This window comes from Squalius cephalus (assembly GCF_949319135.1).
Source record: "Squalius cephalus genome assembly, chromosome: 2".
NCBI lineage: Eukaryota > Metazoa > Chordata > Actinopteri > Cypriniformes > Leuciscidae > Squalius > Squalius cephalus.
Genome location: NC_137123.1, coordinates 43206996 through 43227298, shown reverse-complemented (window position 1 = coordinate 43227298; position 20303 = coordinate 43206996). Strand labels below are relative to the sequence as shown.

General features: G+C 40.3%; 2 protein-coding genes across 3 annotated transcripts in view; one reads left to right on the top strand and one right to left on the bottom strand.

The window, feature by feature from the left end:
* dnajb14 (DnaJ heat shock protein family (Hsp40) member B14) overlaps positions 1 to 20303 on the top strand; it is a 213373-nt gene that overhangs the window by 61796 nt on the left and 131274 nt on the right. The window lies entirely within an intron of this gene.
* LOC307154764 (uncharacterized protein) lies at positions 11270 to 13122 on the bottom strand (the record flags this gene model as incomplete). Its single annotated transcript, XM_079864851.1, has 3 exons — positions 11270 to 12080; positions 12279 to 12885; positions 12949 to 13122. 3 exons carry the CDS (start codon positions 13120 to 13122, stop codon positions 11695 to 11697), a joined length of 1167 nt encoding a protein of 388 aa, XP_079720977.1. The 3' UTR covers positions 11270 to 11694.

Sequence of the window (20303 nt, the reverse complement as noted above, 5' to 3'; positions counted from 1 at the left end):
TAGTAAACCCATCAGGGCCTGGTGACTTGCCATTCTGTAAAAGTTTGATAGCTTCCACCACCTCAGAAACTGATATTGGGTCACCAAGGGTCCTAGCCACGGTACCATCAATGTTGGGTAATGTGATCTTATCCAAGGGCCATTCCCCACAGTTAGAACCTAAGGGAAGCTCAGAAGTATAAAGGGTTGAGTAAAACTCTAGGAAAATGCTATTAATTGTATGCGGATCATGAAATTTGTCTACCTGTGGTGACCTTATTCCATTAATCAGCCTTGATGCTGATGCTCTAAGCTTGATGAGCTAATAATTTACTAGGGGTGTAAATCGGACAGGTCATCACGATACGATACGATATCGATTCTCTCAGCCAGCGATACGATATTTTCCGATACTTCAAAAAATTCCACGATACGATTCGATTCGATTCAGGGCTATATCGATCGATTAATCGATATTTAGATATTATGTTCACACAACCAGTTACGTTTTTATTAACTCACAAATGCAATCAAAATATATAACATGAACGTTTAACCCTCTGAGGTCGACAAACGCGCGGGCGCGTTTTGCTTAGCACTATAAACTTAAATTACTCTGTCATTTATGGTCATACAGAAAAAGGAAATATAAAAAAAGAATCTGTGATATTTCTCCTTTTGTATGTGTCTACTTACAATCAAATCAAAACATTGTGCTTTTGTAAAATAAAGAAAATAAACAGGGTGTGCGTTCTGCCTCTCCGTCGCGGTGAACTTTTTTTTCTTGAGCACGTCTATAAACTGAAACAAAACTCAGCGAATACTTGTCACACATTTATGAGCCATATACCTTTATAAACATTTAAGTGTGTACTTTTAAATGATTGGATTCAAAACGAAAACAAATATTCTCTGTTTAAGTAATTTGTATAAAACCAACAAGATGTCCAGCTTCTCAAACGCTTGCTCATTACAGTTAATTTGGCCACGCCCACTCGCGCAAAAGATATTCACATGCAAATCTCCACATGGAACGCGGACTCGCTCATTACCTCAACAACAAAACACTTCACTTCACTTTTCGTCGAGTTTGAAAGACGTGCCTGAGCTTACATTGGATTTAGGCTACCTCAGAAGAAGAAGAACGCGATTTGAAGACAAGAAAGATGTAAGGTAAGAAATTCTTACATATTAGTTTGTTATTGTTGCATAAATGTCACGTTGCAGTTGAACTGTTGCTAGATATATGGGGAATATTATAATATTTAGACCCGTGTTTACTGTTACTGTGTTTGTGGATATCTGCTCAAACGTAGATATGTATATGGTAACCATAATGTTTTATATTTGAGCGCAATCGCGTTTGAATGTATCATATTTTGGATAGCGATCGCGTTTGAATGTATCATATTTTGCTGCGCGATCGCGTTTGAATGTATCATATTTTGCTGCGCGATCGCGTTTGAATGTACTGTATCATATTTTGGATGAAAGCAAAACGCACCAAACGGCTTCATGTTTTTATTATTATCTCATTTCATATCATCATAACGGATGGAAACATTTGAAGTAACATGATAATCAATATATTTTTCTCTAGCTTAGTTGTTACTGAAATCTTTTGGAAGATTTATACTGCTATAGGTTATTTATTGTTATTATTATTTTATCCGGCACTGTGCATATACCTTATGCCTACAAGGCACAACAAACCTGGTGTTCATTATATTATATATTGTTGGAAACATTTGTGTGTGTGTGTGTGTGTGTGTATTCTGTGAATTTTAAAAAGGAATTTTAAAAAGCAATTTTAACCAGAAAAATCTAATATTTATTTCCAAAATCGTGCAGGCCTTTCTCTTGATATCAGTATGTTCACTTTTTTTTTTTCAGGGCCCAGATGCCACTGAGGACTTAAACATTCACATGAGTCTCTGTACGTGAACATGGTAAAGTGAAAATCTTGGAAATGAAAGGTATGTACAATGTTTTTAGGAATGGCACAAAGGTCTCTGTCTTTGAAGTGCTTTTTTGGCATTTGTTGTGTATCTTTGGATTATGTTGTGTTGTAAATAAATCCAAACAATTTAAAAGCCATTCTTTTTTAAATCTCCTCATTTACAGTATTGTGCAAGGTTGCTCAGAATGACAGGGCCTGATAGCTCCTAATAGGGCCGTTAGGGGAGGTTCTTTGTCTTTCTCAGGTGTGAAAAGCTTACATATTAATGAGCTCCCGCATAAAGCTTTTTCACACAAAACACGTCGTAAAATTTTTAAATCAATATATTGTCTTATCTGAATGAGCAGTCAGGGTGATTTTCACATAGTTTTGCAGCAAATATTCTAGGCTACGTCATACAATTTTCAAAAGTCTTGTGAAGAAATAATCAGTATGGGTTTCATGGCCTTATTTCAGTGAGAATTTTTTTTTGTATTTTCACAAACCACGCATAAATGTCATGATCTCAAAACTTCAAACTTTTACATACATGCTGCTGATATATTATTGTAGCAGAGTTTGTGCTGAATACAGTGTAATTAGACTTTAGCCATGAAAATGTCACACGTAACAGAAATAACCAGAAATGTCAGAGCATGTCAGAACACCTCCAGGGCCCAGAAAACAGCTCAGACCTCAGAGGGTTAATTGAACTCTTTGAAAATTGCACACCCTCTCCCAATTGGGACATTTATAACAGAAGTGGTCATTTGCAAGTACTCCGTTCTTGTTCATTTTCATAAATCATGTTTTTTATTATTATTGTACATTCCAAGTAATATCAATCAAACTGCAGCTGGGTTGTTTTGATTAATAATAATAATAATAGTAATAATAATAACAGGTAAATTACAAAATTAAAGTTAATTGAAAGTATGCTTTAATATGTTAAATATTTTTTATTTATTTTTTTGCAGAGCAGAGCAGAGCAGATACATTCACATTTCATCTTTCTGAGTCAAACAAAACCAAGTAATTGCTGATAAATAATACAACACTCGGTTAATCTTCATAACATTAATCTCCTCAGCTGACATAGACGCCTGACAAACTTTGTTGTTGTGATAACGTACACGCAGTACAGAGAGCTTTTCCCTCACCCCTAAACAAGCTGCTTTAGTAAGGTTCCGTGAAAATGTTTCAGGTTTTATTTTCCTTTTACACCCTGAAGAAGATATCACGAGTTCATTGAAATTATCCATCCTCGATCACTTTTAGTCAGCTTTGACGAAACTCCTCTTAGCCAGCGCGTCTTTTCAAAGTGACATCTGACCTGAATACTGCGCGCTGAGTCGCTAAAACGGACTTATCGTGTTGTGTTCACCAACAAGGGTGCGAGTGCTTGTCTGTTTCTGCTGTAAAACATGAACTCGCGATGCCTTGACAGCGGACAATTCCGGCTTTTGTGAAAAAAACTTGTTTAGGGTTTAGTCAGTCTTGTCAGGCGTCTTTTTCAGATGAGGAGATTAACGTTACACACCGGCAGGCGGTTGGTGAGTAAACGAAAATGTGCACTTTGGCGGAAGGATGTTACGTGATAATGTGGAGAGTGTCAAAATAAAGGTGTATATCGATATTTTAAGTGTGGAATCGATGCATCGTATCGTTAGACGTTATATCGATGCATCGATCCATATCGATGTATCGTTACACCCCTATAATTGACCTGCCTTATCACCCAGTTAAAAAAAAAACATTGCTTAGATTTAGATTTGATTTGTTTGGGCTCTTTTTAACCCTCTGGGGTCTGGGGTGTTTTTGGGGTCCTTGAGATGTTCTGACATGCCCTGACATTTGTGCTTTTTTCAGTTGCTTATAAACATATTAATGGCAAAGGTGTAAATTCACTCTATATAGCACAAACAGGACTTCCATAATATGTGAGCCACATGTATGTACATGTTTTCATTTTTGAGAGAATAATGTTTATGCATGGTTATCGAAAAAACTAAAAATTAAAGTTTCTGAAATAAGGCCACAAAACACATACTAAATATGTGGCAATAAGACTTTTGACTAATGGATTTCATCGCCTAGTGTTTTTTCTTCAAAATGATATGAAAATCATCCTGCCTAATCATTCACAAAAAAACGATACATTGATTTTAGTTTTGTGAAACACTTTTAGTTTGGAAAGCCAATATGCGGATGGGGCGTAAACGCTCCAACAGCATCATGCATATGTAGTAGTTCACACCTGGTGAGACTACGTCCCTGCATACTTAATGAGCCATTCATTCAGGTGTGTCACTATAGCTAACTTAAATATACAAGCTTCATAAAAATGATCATTCTAGGAGAAAATTTCAGATGGCATTTAGAGGCTTTTGCATCTGAACTCTTCATATATACACACACACATATATATATATGCATGCACATACATACTTTATAATCTTTTCAAAACTAGTCAACGTCTTTCAAAACTGAAGTATAAATTTTATCATACGTATTTCAAAGTAAAGGATTCATTAGTTAGTTGATGACTTTATTTTTGACAAAACACATACAGTATATATTCCTCATCTCAGTATAGCAATATAGTTTGCTAAAAGCTGTTCATTCAATACAGCAGTATTTGAAAATCGATCATATTTTGTAAAATTACATTTATATTTGCATTTATGTCAAAACCTAGACACTTTTAAACATCAAAAGGACATTTATTAATATGTATTCGTGTCAAAATGACAAATAAACAGATTTTCCTATTCAATTTTGCATGGAAACGCTTCCAAGACGCTTGCGTGTCGCGTGAAAAATAGGCGTCGGTTCTATTTCTAGAATGCACGCGTTTTCCACGCGGCTCGTGCCGCACCTGAGATGCGCGTCTCACACAGGCAGTGTGCAAACTCTAAACTGTTAACATGGATGGGAGCCGAAATAAAAACGGACACGCCACGCAGCTGAGACGCTTACGCCACGCATCCAGTGTTTCACCGGCCTTATCCAGCGGATGTGGGCGTTTCACAGGTTTGTATGGATCGCCTCACATTTGCGTTTGAATAGCGCGGTCTCCGTAGGCGGAGTCACATTAAAACTTAATTAGCTGAGATGAGAACGACTGACATCTCTCTCTTTACATACATATTATATAAACTGTGAATATTTGTTTTTTATAAAAATTACTTCATTTGAAAGAAGAGAATTCAAGCTTCATGCCTGTGTGACTGTATGCCTGTTTGACTGAGTATTCGCTGAGTTACAGTTCATTTTCGGACGCGTTTCAGAATTGACTTCACTGACGGAGAGTAGGCAGAACTCGCATCATGTTTATTTTTCTTTATTTGGCGAAAAGCACAACACTTTGTTTTTATTATGAGCATACACAAAAAAAATACACACTAAACAGGATCAATTGATGTATAACACAAGCATATAAGATAAAAAATAATATTTGTATTTTATTTATTTTTTTGCACTCATACGGAAAAAAACGAGCCTATCGCGCCGGCGCGATAGCCGACCTCAGGGGGTTAATTGGGAGAGTCTCCTGAAATAATGATGTGCAATTTTCTACGATCTGTGCATGCTTCATGAAGTTATAAAATAAATAAATAGCCAAAGCTATAACATATATTTGTGGGTGGCACTGCCAATAAAGCAACTAAAAGTTGTCACAAAGAACCGGCAAAAGTAATGATTATGAATATGTAAAATATAGCAAGAAGACATTTTAATTGTTTATTAATAAACAAGTGTTTTCTGAACGAAATTCACTTTAAAGAAAGGCTTTGTGTTTTCTGTTTGAGGTCTCTGTGAAAGTTTTAAAGCAGTCTTTTAGTGCCGCTTTCAGAGCGCTCACGTCCGTAACCGGGAACTGACACGTCCGTAACATTGTTTTTTCCTCATAAATGTGAACACGAAAAATAAAATAAAATAAATATTTTATGTTCTGTGGAGAGCCGACCCTTCTTCATCCAGTGTGTAGTATTACTTTTGGTTTGCACAGTGTAATTCACAGAATTACTAAAAAATATTTTGCCACCTAAAAGTTGTGTCACGTCTGTAACGCATGTGTATTTCCCTCATATTAAATATAAAATGCATGTGTAGACTTATATTTGTCTAATGTCTGGACTCCTTTATTAAGGGAGTATGGATATATAAACAGAAGTTTCAATATATTGGTATTAAATGCATTTTCTGAGAATTTATATTTCAAGATTTGACTGCAAATGTCACGTCCATAATGCTGGACTTGCCCGATTTTAAATAATTTATCCTCAACTAGTTTTGTGGTGTAGGTCTACGTATTTTATAATGTTAACTTCAAATAATACTAATAGTAATTTGAAGATGTGGTAGCATTAGATCTGGACGGGAAGGATAACTCTGGGAGTTGGAAGGGGTGTGTTGCGATTCTGCCTTCTCACACAGCGACACAGGTTCATGGCTCTGAGTATCGTGATTTCAGTTTTATATTGCGTATCCTTACAGCCCTAGTTCTGAGTGATGGATTATGTTGAGTTTGGACTCATTTTAATGGTAAGCATCTGCTGTAAATAGGTGTCCTGCCGGCGGGACACTTTGGGTTTAAGGGGTTAATCTAATCTTTATCATTATCCAGCATTAGCTGATAAACAAATGTTTAAAACCATTTTTTTTTTTCAAAGAATTAGGTTGAACTGGTACTATAGATTTATATAATTTGCCCCCAACAGCATAGTTGTCATGAAGGTCTTAAATGCTTGAACCCCGTTAATTGCTGCTTGCAGGTATATTATTCAACAATATTATTGATCTGCCTTACTTAGGGTGGACGATGACGCAATTTACTTCTAGAAACAAACTTTGTTGTATTATTTTCATGTTATCAATGTGAAGCTGCTTTGATACAATCTGTATTGTAAAAAGCGCTATATAAATATAAACTTGACTCAAACTCAATAGTAATTAGGGCTGGGCGATATGGCCAAAATTTCATATCCCGATATAGCTCATTTGATATCCCGATAACGATATACATAACGATATAGCAATTTTTCTGTTAATTCAGTTCATGAATAGTCTATATAAAATTGCAATGTGGAAATGCAGTTTGAAATGATGTACAAAACAAATAAAGGTGTGGCGATATGGAAGAAATCCATATCAGCTTTTCATTTTTTCTAATGGGCGGAAACCAATGAGGAAATTTAATATAAAAGAGAGCTAGAAACGGAAGAGGGCGCGCGAGTAAAAACAAAACAAACGTGTAGGTTGTTATCGGAGTGGGACACACGCTACCTGAAGCTGAAGGTCGTACTATTCTTTGCTGGAATCTCTGTGCATGCGCTGACTGGGTGCGATCGCCAAAGTGACGGAGAAATTGAGCTCTACTGCATGGTTCGTTCGCCTGCCTGGTGCAACACAATCCAGCCTGGTTCGTTCGCCTGCCTCAGGTACTAGTGGTGATGTCCATCATCTTTTAACCTCACGCCAAAAGTTTCCAAACTCACGCCAAGTTTCCAAACTCACGCCAAGTCTCCAAACTCTTTCCCCGGCCCAGGATTTGCGCCCGTTACACAGACTGCTTCACGCAGCCACCACCACACACACACATACACGCTCATTGTACACGCACACACCCATACACAAACACTTGTTTGAAGTATTTATTTTTCTTTGAGTTTTTTTTCTTTCATTTCATTTTGGTTGAAAATTGAACACAAACTGAGTTTGAAAAAAAAGAACGAACTTTAAGACATGATGGTGAATCAAGGACTGTCGTGATTTTGTTGTTGTTTGTGAAATCTTGAACTGAACTTGAACAGCAACCTACTTACTGTCTGTTTGCCTTGCATCTTTTGTTATTTGTCATGTGAGGTAAAAGAAAAAAATACAAACTCTGTGAAAATTTAACTTTGTGTAGTTTATTTTTATTTATTTATTTTTTATTTTTTTGCAAAATGTTTTCTTAAAATATATATATTTTTGACCAAACCCTTCAATCTCTGACTGTGTGTCATTTAAGCCCTATTCTATATTATTGTGGGTATTTGAAGGAATTTATTTTCGTTTTTTGTGTAACAGTGGTTTGAGTTATCTTCGGGGAAATTTAACTTCATTATATATATTTTTTTTACTTGACAAGTTTTACTTGTCTGGCGCCCGAACAATTTAAATTTATTGAGTCAAATTTGATTTGGGGCTGCCACCGTTACAAAGGTAGTAGGGACTAAATATTTATTTTATTTAGAACCTTTTTTTCAAGCAAGACTGTTGGTAATGTTAACACCTGCCATTAAAATATTTCAACATATAGCAGCAGCCAACTTTTAACAGTAACACCACCCAGACTTCTCTTGTAGCATCATGTAGGTGTAAAGATGTTTCCAAGTAGTATTCTTTGTTCTCTAGAGCAGGCAATAGAAAGCAACCACAAATATTGATAATGGCCTGTCTATTGCTATTGGATATAAAAAAGTAACAAACTGAAAACCTCTGAGGTTTAAAGAGCATGGTGCAGGGCAAAATACCAAACGTAAACTTCAAAGTTTAAAGTGCAGCCACAAAGTCAGCCTCAATATATTTTTTACAAAATCCAACAAGTGAAAAAAAACCTTTCAAGTTTGAATGGTAGCAGCAAACAAAAGTAATACAGGCCTGCTGTCATAGCCCCTAAAAATAAATGTTGGTTATAAAATACTACACACGGAGCCTTTTAAGTTTAAAATGCAGCAACAAAATCAGCCTCAATATAATTTTACAAAATCCAACAAGTGAAAAAAAAAAATTTCAACTTTGAATGGTAACAGCAAACTAAAATAATACAGGCCTACAGTCCTAGCCCCTAAAATAAATGTTGGTTACAAAATACTACACACGGAGCCTTTAAGTTTAAAGTGTAGCTGCACAATGATTAGAATATTTAAGAGGTAAACCAAAGAACTTCAAGTAGGATGGATATGAATTATGAGAACATAAAGATTTGCCAAATCTAAGGCTTCTACAGGTTGAGTGCGAGGAATACAAGCTGGTCAACTCTTGCTGGTTTCAGTGCTGACCTCTGGCATGACACAATGTTCCCACTTGCACTGAAAGCCCGCTCTGATGGGGAACTTGTGGCAGGGACACATAAATATTTCCTCGCAAGCTTGGCCACTAGGGGAAAATGTACCTCATTTCTCTTCCACCATTCCAGTGGTTCTGTGTCTGGACCTGCTTCCATTAGGAGATAGAGGCTTAGCTCCTTTTCAATTGACTCTCTGCTTGAATGTGGAGCCACTTGGCTTGGCTTTGCTGATGTTTTAAAGTAGCTGCTCAAACTCTAATTTTTCTTCTTAGCAGGAATCTCCTCTTGCTCATCCTGACCTACGGCAGTGACTGATGGAGCTGATAGAGGGACTGCCTCTGTTTGTTCAGCCACCAGCTTCTGTAGCTCTGCAGCAGCTCTTGTTTTGATGTAATCCACCCTCTCTTGTTTGATGTATGTGGTTTTGAATCGAGGGTCGACAAGAGAAGCAATGTCAAGCAGGTCCTGGGTTGTCTGGTCATCATACTTTTCATTTAAGTATTTTAGTATGCCCTCTTTTATAGTCGTGGTGAGCTCAGTGTCGCCATCCTGATGCTTGAGTATCTGGTTGTTGAACAGATGGAGGACGGGTTTCAAGTAGGAAACACTTGGGTAAAGCTCCCCAGACAAGGCATCTGTAAACTCCTTGAGTGGACTCAGTGCCTTGTTCATGGATTCCAGAACGTCCATATCGTGCCAAGTTGGGACCAGGTGACGTGTTTTTTTTGTCGGCACGGAGAACTTGTGAGAGAGCTTTCTCCTGCTCGATCACCCTTTCAACCATTGCTTGCATAGAGCCCCACCTCGTAGGGGTTTCTGTGATTAGCTGATGAGGCGGCAAGGGTGGATTTTGATCTGCTTGAGCCTTGGCCAGCTCCCGTCTTCTTTTCCATGAATTGGAGAAGGCAGCCACAATCTTCTTGCAGACGCCGACTGCTCGTTCCACCTCCCTTAGTTTCACACTCCTCTCTGTGTATATAAAGGAGGGGTAAATGTATGATTGTGTACTTTTTAACATGACAGTGTACAGGACTAGTAAAATGTATTAGTTAATTACATTTTATAAATTAATTTATATATATCGCATAATGTGGATTTTCATCTCACAGTTACAATTTTTTAAAACCGTGCAATTCTATCACATAAAAAGACATTGTATCTTATGATTATGACATTTTTATTCCATAACTTTGATTTCATCTTCCTATAGTTTTTATAATTATGACTTTTTACCTTATATGTCAATCTAATTTAACTTATTTTTTTTTACTACATTTCTGTTGATTTTAAAAAACAAAACACATGTTGTGGGTAATAAACCTAATTGAATACTTTATTTGTGAATGATTTATTACATTTTTAGACAAGTTCTGTTGCTGATAGTAACCTCTAGCTTAAAATAATCCTCTAGCAGTAAGGGCAACTATAATTTTGCCCTGACATCATTGAAGTTGATCATCACTGCTCTACATTGTCAGAGTTAAGGGAAGAACCTTTTAAGAAAAATTGCTCTAAGGCAGTGGTTCCCAAACCTGTCCTGAAGGCACCCCAACACTGCACGTTTTCTTTGTCTCCCTAATCAAACACACCTGATTCAACTCATCAGCTCATTATCACAAGGGTTAATGAGCTGATGAGTTGAATCAGGTGTGTTTGATTAGGGAGACAAAGAAAATGTGCAGTGTTGGGGTGCCTTCAGGACAGGTTTGGGAACCACTGCGCGGGTGAGTGAGTGAGAGTCTGTGTTCGCGAGTGAGTGAGTGAGTGAGTGTGTGTGTGTGTGTGTGTGTGTGTGTGTGTGTGTGTGTGTGTGTGTGAGAGAGAGAGAGAGAGTGCGTGTATGTGAGTGAGTGTGTGTGTGTGAGAGTGTGTATGTGCGAGTGAGTGAGCGTGTGTGTGAGTGAGTGAGCGTGTGTGAGTGAGTGAGTGCGTGTATATGTGCGAGTGAATGAGTGTGTGAGACGGCTCGCGATGACTGGTCAGAAAACAATGTGTAGTCTGACATGTTTCTTGTCCACGACATGACAAGATTTTTAGGAGTCAAAATCGTGTAATCTGACACAGTGACTATCGTAACAGACAAAAAAATCGTGTAATCTGAACCAGGCATAAGGTATTACTGACTGTGTACTGAAATATATTTGTATTATTTTTATATCGATTTAGAGATTAAGCACTCACCAATAGCTAGATGAAGATGGTGGCCAAAACACTGTAGGCGTGTCATTTCATTCAGCTGAAGGGCAAGGATGTTGTTGGTGGGGAAGGGGATTTATTTTTTTATTTTTTTTTTTATTTTTTTTTTTTATGAGGTTAAGTGCTCACGGAAGAGATGGGTTTTCAGCTGTCTTTTGAAGGTTGTCAGGGATTCTGCATTCCGGATGAGGGTGGGGAGAGCGTTCCACCAGCATGGAACTGTGAATGAGAATGTTCTGGAAAGTGATTTTGTGGCTCTCTGTAATGGAACCACGAGACGTCGCTCGTTGACCGATCGTAGGCTTCTGGTAGGGATGTAGACTCGTAGTAGTGAGTGAAAGTAGGAGGGAGCTGAGCCTGTGATAGATCTGTAAGCAAGCGTCAATGCCTTGAACTTGATGCGAGCAGCTAGAGGTAGCCAGTGCAGAGAGATGAACAGAGGAGTGACGTGGGCCCTCTTGGGCTCGTTGAAGACAAGACGAGCTGCAGCGTTCTGGATCATCTGTAGAGGTTTGGTTGCACATTATGGAAGTCCAGCCAGAAGAGCATTGCAGTAGTCAAGCCTAGAGATGACCAGGGCCTGGACGAGAAGTTGTGTTGCATGCTCAGTTAGGAAAGGCCTGATCTTCCTGATGTTGTGCATTGCAAACCTGCATGATCGAGCTATCTTTGAAATGTGATCTGTGAAGGTCAGCTGGTCATCAAACGTTACTCCAAGATTTCTGACCGACCTTGATGGGGTGATTGATGATGAATCTAGCTGGATAGTGAAGTCGTGCTGTAGAGACGGATTGGCAGGGAGGACGAGAAGCTCAGTCTTTGCCAGGTTGAGCTGCAGGTGATGTTCCTTCATCCATGTCGAGATGTCCGCCAGACAGCTTGAGACCCGTGCAGCTACTGTGGGATCATCTGGTTGAAATGAGAGGAAGAGCTGTGTGTCATCAGCATAGCAGTGGTAGGAGAAGCCGTGTGCTTGTATGACGTGTCCCAGTGATGTGGTGTAGATGGAGAAAAGGAGCGGTCCCAGCACTGAGCCCTGAGGAACACCTGTGGTCAGTTGATGAGATCTGGATACCTCGCCTCTCCATGCGACCCTGAAGGACCTACCTGTGAGATAGGACTCAAACCAGTGGAGGGGAGTTCCTGTGATGCCCAGTGATGAGAGGCTGGACAGAAGGATCTGATGATTCACAGTGTCGAAGGCAGCAGACAGATCCAGGAGAATGAGGACTGAAGATTTGGAAGCAGCCTTTGCGATCCGTAGGGCTTCTGTGACTGACAGTAGTGCAGTCTCAGTTGAATGCCCTTTCTTGAAGCCAGATTGGTTGACATCCAGCTGGTTGTTTAGAGACAAGAAGGATGTTACTTGGTTGAAAACAGCTCTTTCAAGTGTTTTCGCAATGAATGGTAGGAGAGAGATAGGTCTGTAATTGTCTACAAATGATGTGTTTAGCGTTGGTTTTTTAAGCAGTGGAGTAACCCGAGCCTGCTTGAATGCTGTAGGGAAGGTGCCAGTATGGAGGGATGAGTTGATGATGTGTGTGAGTGCTGGGAGAAGTGTGGGAGAGATGGCTTGTAGAAGGTGTGAGGGGATGGGGTCAAGAGGGCAGGTGGTAGGATGACTGGAGAGGAGAAGTGTAGATACTTCTTCCTCGGTTAGCGGAGAGAAGGAGGGGAGAGGGTGACTGGCTGTGGAAGGGGTCGGTCTGGGTTCCTGTGTGTGTGGAGCTGAGAACTGACTGCTGATAGTTGTTGTTTTGTTGGTGAAGAAGTTTGCAAAGTCGTCAGCAGTTAAGGAGGAGGTGGGTGGTGGTGGAGGTGGACAGAGGAGAGAGTTGAATGTCTTGAAGAGTGATCGTGTGTTGGAGGAGTTGTTGATCTTGTTGAGGAAGTAGGAAGATTTTGCAGCATGAACATCACCAGAGAAGGAAGAGAGGAGAGATTTATACATACTCAGGTCAGATGTGTCTTTTGATTTGCGGCATTTCCTCTCCGCTGCCCTGAGTTCGGTCCGGTGTTCATGAAGAACCTCAGACAACCAGGGGTTGGAGGGAGTAGCGCGTGCTGGCCTGGAGGAGAGAGGGCAGATATTGTCTAGAGAAGAGGTTAGAGTAGAGCATAAGGTGTCCGTTGCGGTATTCACATCCAGAGATGAGAATTGTGAGGGTGGGGGAAGGGAAGATGACACGGCAGAGGAAAGATGGGAGGGAGAAAGTGAGCGCAGGTTTCGCCTGAAAGTGACTGGTGGGGGGGTTGGTGGTGCAGGGGTAGAGAGATGTAGACTGAAAGTAATGAGGAAGTGATCTGAGACATGGAGAGGTCTCACCAAGATGTTGTCTGTGATGCAGTTGCGTGTGTAAACCAGGTCCAGTTGGTTACCTGATTTGTGAGTACCTGTGGTGATGAGTCGTTTGAGATCGAAAGAGGCTAGGAGAGAGATGAAGTCTGTTGCATGCGGCTTTTCGAGATGGATGTTGAAGTCACCGAAGACTAGAAGTGGGGTGCCGTCCTCAGGGAAAGAGGACAGCAGCACATCCAGCTCCTCTACGAAGTTACCCAGCTGACCTGGGGGGCGATAAATGACTACAATGTGGATCTTATTGGGAGTTGTAAGTGTAATAGCATGATATTCAAATGAGTTGTTGTTGCATAGAGAAGAGAGTGCTGAGTATTTCCAATTGTTAGAAATGAGAAGCCCTGTACCCCCACCCCTCCCAGACTGGCGAGGGGAGTGAGAGAAGGAGAAATTGCTAGAGAGAGCAGCAGGGGTTGCTGAGTCTTCTGGACGAATCCAGGTCTCAGTCAAGCCCAAGATACTAAGAGTAGAATGAGATGCAAAGGCTGGAATAAAGTCAGCTTTATTGACTGCTGACTGACAATTCCATAGACCCACGGAAAGAGAGAGAGGTGTGTGTGAGGATGAGAGAATGGGACGCAGATTAGCAGTATTGCGCAGAATTTTGCGCGTGATGAAAGGGCGTTGCCGAGAGATAACAGGAATGTATTGAAAGCACATGTTGAGAAAGGTGAGAAATACGATAAAAAGTGGGAAGGGAAAGGGAGAAGGAGATACTTAAGTGACTTTCTGGTGTCCTTGCTCGGTGGAGTCGCACAGGTAGAGTCGATGGTCTTTACCCGAGTCGGTCTTCACACGAGGAGGCTGAACACGAGAGCTGAACGCTACCGCTGACGCTTCCGCGACAGCGCGCAAATTACATAGATATAGATACAATGCTATCACTGCTTGAGTGAGGACTGCTGTCTCAGTCGGCCAATTAAGTAAATAAAGCGAAAATGGGGCAAATCGAAACTGCCCCATTTGAAACAAAACCCGCGTTTCTCGACCGTGTAGATTGGAACCATATCTTTGCAGATATGCTTGGCAACAGCAGAAGTGATCTCCTTCCATCTGCGGGAGCTATGGCTATATGGTGTGCCACGGGTAAAAGCCTGTTGCAGCGTCTGTGTCTGGAGTTTGTTTTGAGCGCTTACGTCACCACTCGACGCTGCTTTTGCAGTTTTTGCTCGTTGACTCTCTCTGTATTCTTTTTCGTGGTTCTTGCGCAGGTGATAAAATAAATTAGTAGTGTTGGAGTCCGTTGTTGGCACTGGGAGCCGGCAAACTTTACAAACAACTGTTGTCTGGTCCACGTCGGTCTTCTTATATATAAACCACGTCCATGCAACAGAAGTCGCCCCTCTTTTAGGTACAAGCTCCTCGGTTTGGGTTGGCTGGTCATCTTGTTGAGAATTACCCTGGTCTGAACCGCATCTACTACCGTCTTCCTCCATGTTTGTTTATGTATTGCAGTGTGCATGGGCATGCCGTGAGGTGCATCTTGACGTAAAATTCTGCCGTAAAACGCCTTATCGTGGCGTAAACGATAGAGCCTTATATAAAACGATAGACATTTTCTATCGTCCAGACGATATATTTCGTCATATCGCCCAGCCCTAATAGTAATAAGTCATCTTGGACTCTACTCTCTCCTTCCGGTCGCACATCAACAATATAACCAAGTCTGCCTTCTACCACCTCAGAAACATCTCATGACTCCGGCCTTCTCTCACACATTCAGTAACTGAGACACTCATCCATGCCTTCATCAACTCCCGTCTGGATTACTGCAATGGTATCCTGACTGGACTGCCCACCAAGGCCCTTAGCAGACTCCAGTATGTCCAGAACTCTGCTGCCAGGATTCTAACTCACACAAAGCCCTGGCAGCATATCACTCCCATCCTCCAACAGCTCCACTGGTTGCCAGTTAAGTCACACATCACATACAAGATCTTCCTGCTCACTTACAAATTTTTCCATGGTCCCCACCCCCCACCTACCTAATGAGATGACTCCCATGGAAATTAGTCAACCACACCCAGAGTTATAAGCATTTGAAAATGTAATTTTACCACTAGGTGGTGTTGGTTCGAAACTTCTCAGGCTCCTTCAGGACATCGTGCTGATGACCCATACCAAGATTCCTAACAATCCGTTCATGTGTTCTTAAAATAAAGCATTTTAGCACAAAATTCAAAATGTCCGGCAGCCAAAATGGCCGATATGGTAAAATTGGATATCAGTCGACTCGGCATGTTGCCCTGAATCTTAAGAAGACCAATTTCAAACCGTTCAGAAGTTATAAGCAAAAATAGCCATTTTTCATATCTCCGGACCAGTAGGTGGCGCTGCGCTGAAACGCAGCATGTAGCCTCAGGTCATGCTTGTGATGACATGTACCAAGTTTGGTCTGAATACGATAAAGCGTTGCGGAGATACAGCCTTACGTCTGTTTTTGCAAGCGTTACGTAAAATTAGTTTGCGCGGTATTCGAGAATGGTTTGACGAATCGACATGAATTCCAAAAAATCGGAGCATCGGCCTAGGAGGAGTTCGAAAAAGTAGTTTTTTTTTGGTAAATTCAAAATGGCTGCCAAATTTTCATGACGGAAAATGACGTCATAGGGTGCAGTCGAATTGTCTTGAGCTAAGGAATTAGTGGAAAAAATAATTTTGTTGCTAGCCTTTATGGTTCCAAAGTTATTAGCATAAACATGAGTGAAACTGTGGACAGTTGGTGGCGCTAGTGAGATTGAGTTAGAAACTCCAAATTTGCTATGGTGACTGTTCAGACTGTACTCTATCAGTATGCAAAATTTCATAACTTTCCCGCTAGCGGTTCTATGGGCTGCCATACACTTCCATGGCGGAAGAAGCGGAATAATAATAATAAGAAGAACGCCAATGATTAATTAAAGTTATTAAGTTATTAAAATTATTAATTTAATAATTAAAGCTGCAAGCAGCATTTATCGGGGTTCAAGCATTTAAGGCCTTTAAGGCTTTTAACCCTCTGGGGTCGACAAATGCGCCCGCGCGTTTTGCTGGATTTTCTTCACATTGTAGCACAATAAACTTAAATTACTCCGTCATTTATGGTCATAAAGAAAAAAGAAATATAAAAAAATAATCTGTGATATTTCTACTTTTGTATGTGTCCACTTACAATCAAATCAAAACATTGTGCTTTTGTAAAATAAAGAAAATAAACAGGGTGTGTTTTCTGCCTCCCCGTCGCGGTGAACTTTTTTTTCTTGAGCACGTCTATAAACTGAAACAAAACTCAGCGAATACTTGTCACACATTTATGAGCCATATACCTTTATAATCATTTAAGTGTGTACTTTTAAATGATCAGATTCAAACTGAAAACAAATATTCTCTGTTTAAGTAATTTGTATAAAACCAACAAGATGTCCAGCTTCTCAAACGCTTGCGCATTATTTTTATTTGACCACGCCCACACGCGCAAAAGAGATTCACATGCAAATCTCCACATGGAACGCGAACGCGCTCATTAGCCTACCTCAAAAACAAAGCACCAAAAAACTTCACAAGTCTCTGCTTTTTGTCGAGTTTGAAAGACGTACACGCCGTGAGCTTACATTGGCTTTACCTCAGAAGAAGAAGAACGCGATTTGAAGACAAGAAAGATGTAAGGTAAGAAATTCTTACTTATTAGTTTGTTGTTGTTGCATAAACTTCACATTGCAGTCGAACTGTTGCTAGATATATGGTGAATATTATAATATTTAGACCCGTGTTTACTGTTACTGTGTTTGTGGATATCTGCTCAAACATAGATATGTATAATATGGTAACCATAATGTTTCATATTTTGGAGAGCGTCGTGCGTTTTAATGTATCATATTTTGGATCGCGTTTGAAAAGCAAAAAGCAAAACGCACCAAACATTAGGCTTCATGTTTTTACTATTATCTCATTTCATATCATCATAACGAATGGAAACATTTGAAGTAACATATGATAATCAATATATTTTTCTCGTAGTTGTTACTGAAATCTTTTGGAAGATTTATAGGCTGCTATAGGTTATTGTTATTATTATTTTATGCAGCACTGCGCATAGCCTATGCTTACAAGGCACAACAAACCTGGTGTTCATTATATTATATATTGTTGGAAACATTTGTGTGTGTGTGTGTGTGTGTGTGTTCTGTGAATTTTAAAAAGCAAATTTAACCAGAAAATACTGATATCAGTATGTTCACTCTTTTTTTTTTTTTTTCAGGGCCCAGATGCTGCACTGAGTCCTGCTGACTTCAATATTCTCACGAGTCTCTGTACATGAACATGGTAAAGTGAAAATCAAACACCTTGGAAATGAAAGGTATGTACAATGTTTTTAGGAATGGCACAAAGGTCTCTGTCTTTGGATTATTGTTTTCAATAATGTGCTTTTTTGTCATTTGTTGTGTATCTTTGGATTATGTTGTGTTGTAAATAAATCCAAACAGTCAAAAAGCCATTCTTTTTTTAATCTCCTCATTCTTTGTGCAAGGTTGCTCAGAATGACAGGGCCTGATAGGTCCTAAAATAGGGCCATTAGGGAGTGTCTTTGTCTTTCTCATGTGTGAAAAGCTCACATATTAATGAGGTGATCACGCCCCCTTCGCATAAAGCTTTCTCACACAAAACACGTCTTACAGTTTTTAAATCAATATATTGTCTTATCTGAATGAGCAGTCAGTGTGATTTTCACATAGTTTTGGAGCAAATATTCTAGGCTACGTGATACAATTTTCAAAAGTCTTGTGAAGAAATAATCAGCAGGGGTTTCATGAGCTTATTTCAGTGACAATTGTTTCTTGTATTTTCACAAACCACGCATAAACGTCATGATCTCAAAACTACAAACTTTTACACACATGCTGCTGACATATTATTGTAGCAGAGTTTGTGCTAAATACAGTGTAATCAGACTTTAGCCATGAAAATGTCACAAGTAACAGAAATAAGCACAAATGTCAGAGCATGTCAGAACACCTCCAGGCCCAGAAAACACCTCAGACCCCAGAGGGTTAAGCACAAAAGCATCAAAAGACATTAAGTTTTACTTAGCAAGCATGTAACCACTGGCATAATAGATGGAAAGGACCATTTACAGCCAATACAGGCAATTTACCATAGGAAATATATGGTTTTAAAGGGGTCATATAATGGTACATGCACTTTTACAAGTTGATTGTACTGAAATGTGTGTTGGCAGTGCCTGTACACGACCATCATAAAATGATAAAAATCTATCCAGAGTTTTTTTTTTAATCTCCTTATATGTTTTCCCCTCTCTCAAATCAAGCCGTTCAACCTAGTGATGTCACACGGTCGGACGCCCCTCCCACAATTGTTGATTGACAGCAGCGTTTTAACACAGACCCGCCCTCGCTCGTGAGCGAGCTGTCTGTCATCATAGTCCACGCGTCGTTGATACGCTGGAGCACTGTCTATGAGCAGAATGGCGTCTAAGAGATTGTGGTGTTCTGTTCTTGGGTGTAATAAGGAACACAGCAGTCATTTTGATGTTCCTAAATCCGAACCGCTGAAGACGCAGTGGCTGAGTTTTGTTTTCGAAGGGAATATTCCCCACGATCAACGTCAGTGCTTTCATGTTTGCACAAATCATTTCACACACCAGACTGCTTTACAAATGAGGATCAGTATAAAGCTGGTTTTGCTAAGAAGCTGCTCCTGAAAAAAGTATCGGTACCAACTATTCGTGTTCTTGCTGCACCTCCAGAAGAAGAAGTGAGTGTAACGTTTTATTAACCTTTATATTAATATTTATATTAATCTTTGCAAATCGCTAGCACGCTTCACGATGAATGCGGCTATTTTTACACTCAGGGTACATTACGGCATGTTTTCTATGTACGACGTTCTAAATATAGTTGTTACGGAAGCAGACGGACAACAAGGTAAGTAGTGATGTAACGTTTATTTAAACAGCAGAGTGTCAAGAAGATTCAACGTGCAGAATAAAGGTGAGTATCAGATATCAGAGGTGCAGAGTTCTTGAGTGTAATTCGTGGATGAATGATCGTTGTATCTTTTGCAGGACCGGCAGGATGAGACTTCATAGTGGATATGATCTTCGTATGCAGAGGATGACAGGTGACAGCACACACTCACGCACCACTTGATGGGACAGAAAGGCTTATGGCTCGGACACCACTCGAGATGAGATCTGGACAGACTGGAACAGACTGGAATCGTCGTAGGGAACTGGTAAGTAAACACAGGTAAGTTTAGTAGTGAAACTCGCAGAGAGAAGCACTATGAGTCCGCTTCGGATAAACGAGCCCGGACAATGAGAGGTGCGTGAGGTGTGCTTATGAAGTAGTGGTGATTAATGGGGTGCAGGTGTGGCTTGGTAAAACTCAGGTGACTGTGATCGCTGGGTGATTGTGGTGGATGAACCTGGCCAATCCGTGACACTACCCCCCTCCCCAGGGCCCGCTCCTGAGGGCCGAGATCTCCGACGCCGTGGTGGTCTTCCTCGTCCACAAGGTCCAGGGTACTGAGGATGACCGGAATGGAACTCTTCCATGAGCGTGGGATCTAGGATGTCGACTCTTGGGATCCATGATCTCTCCTCTGGTCCGTATCCTTCCCAATCGACAAGATATTCCAACTGACCACCACGACGTCGGGACTTGAGGATTTCACGAACGGAGTAGATGGACCCTTCTTCCAGCATCAAGGGGGGAGGAGGTTCCTCTTCATGGCCAGGTTCTGTGGAGGGAACAAGAGGTTCGTGAAAGGGTTTGAGC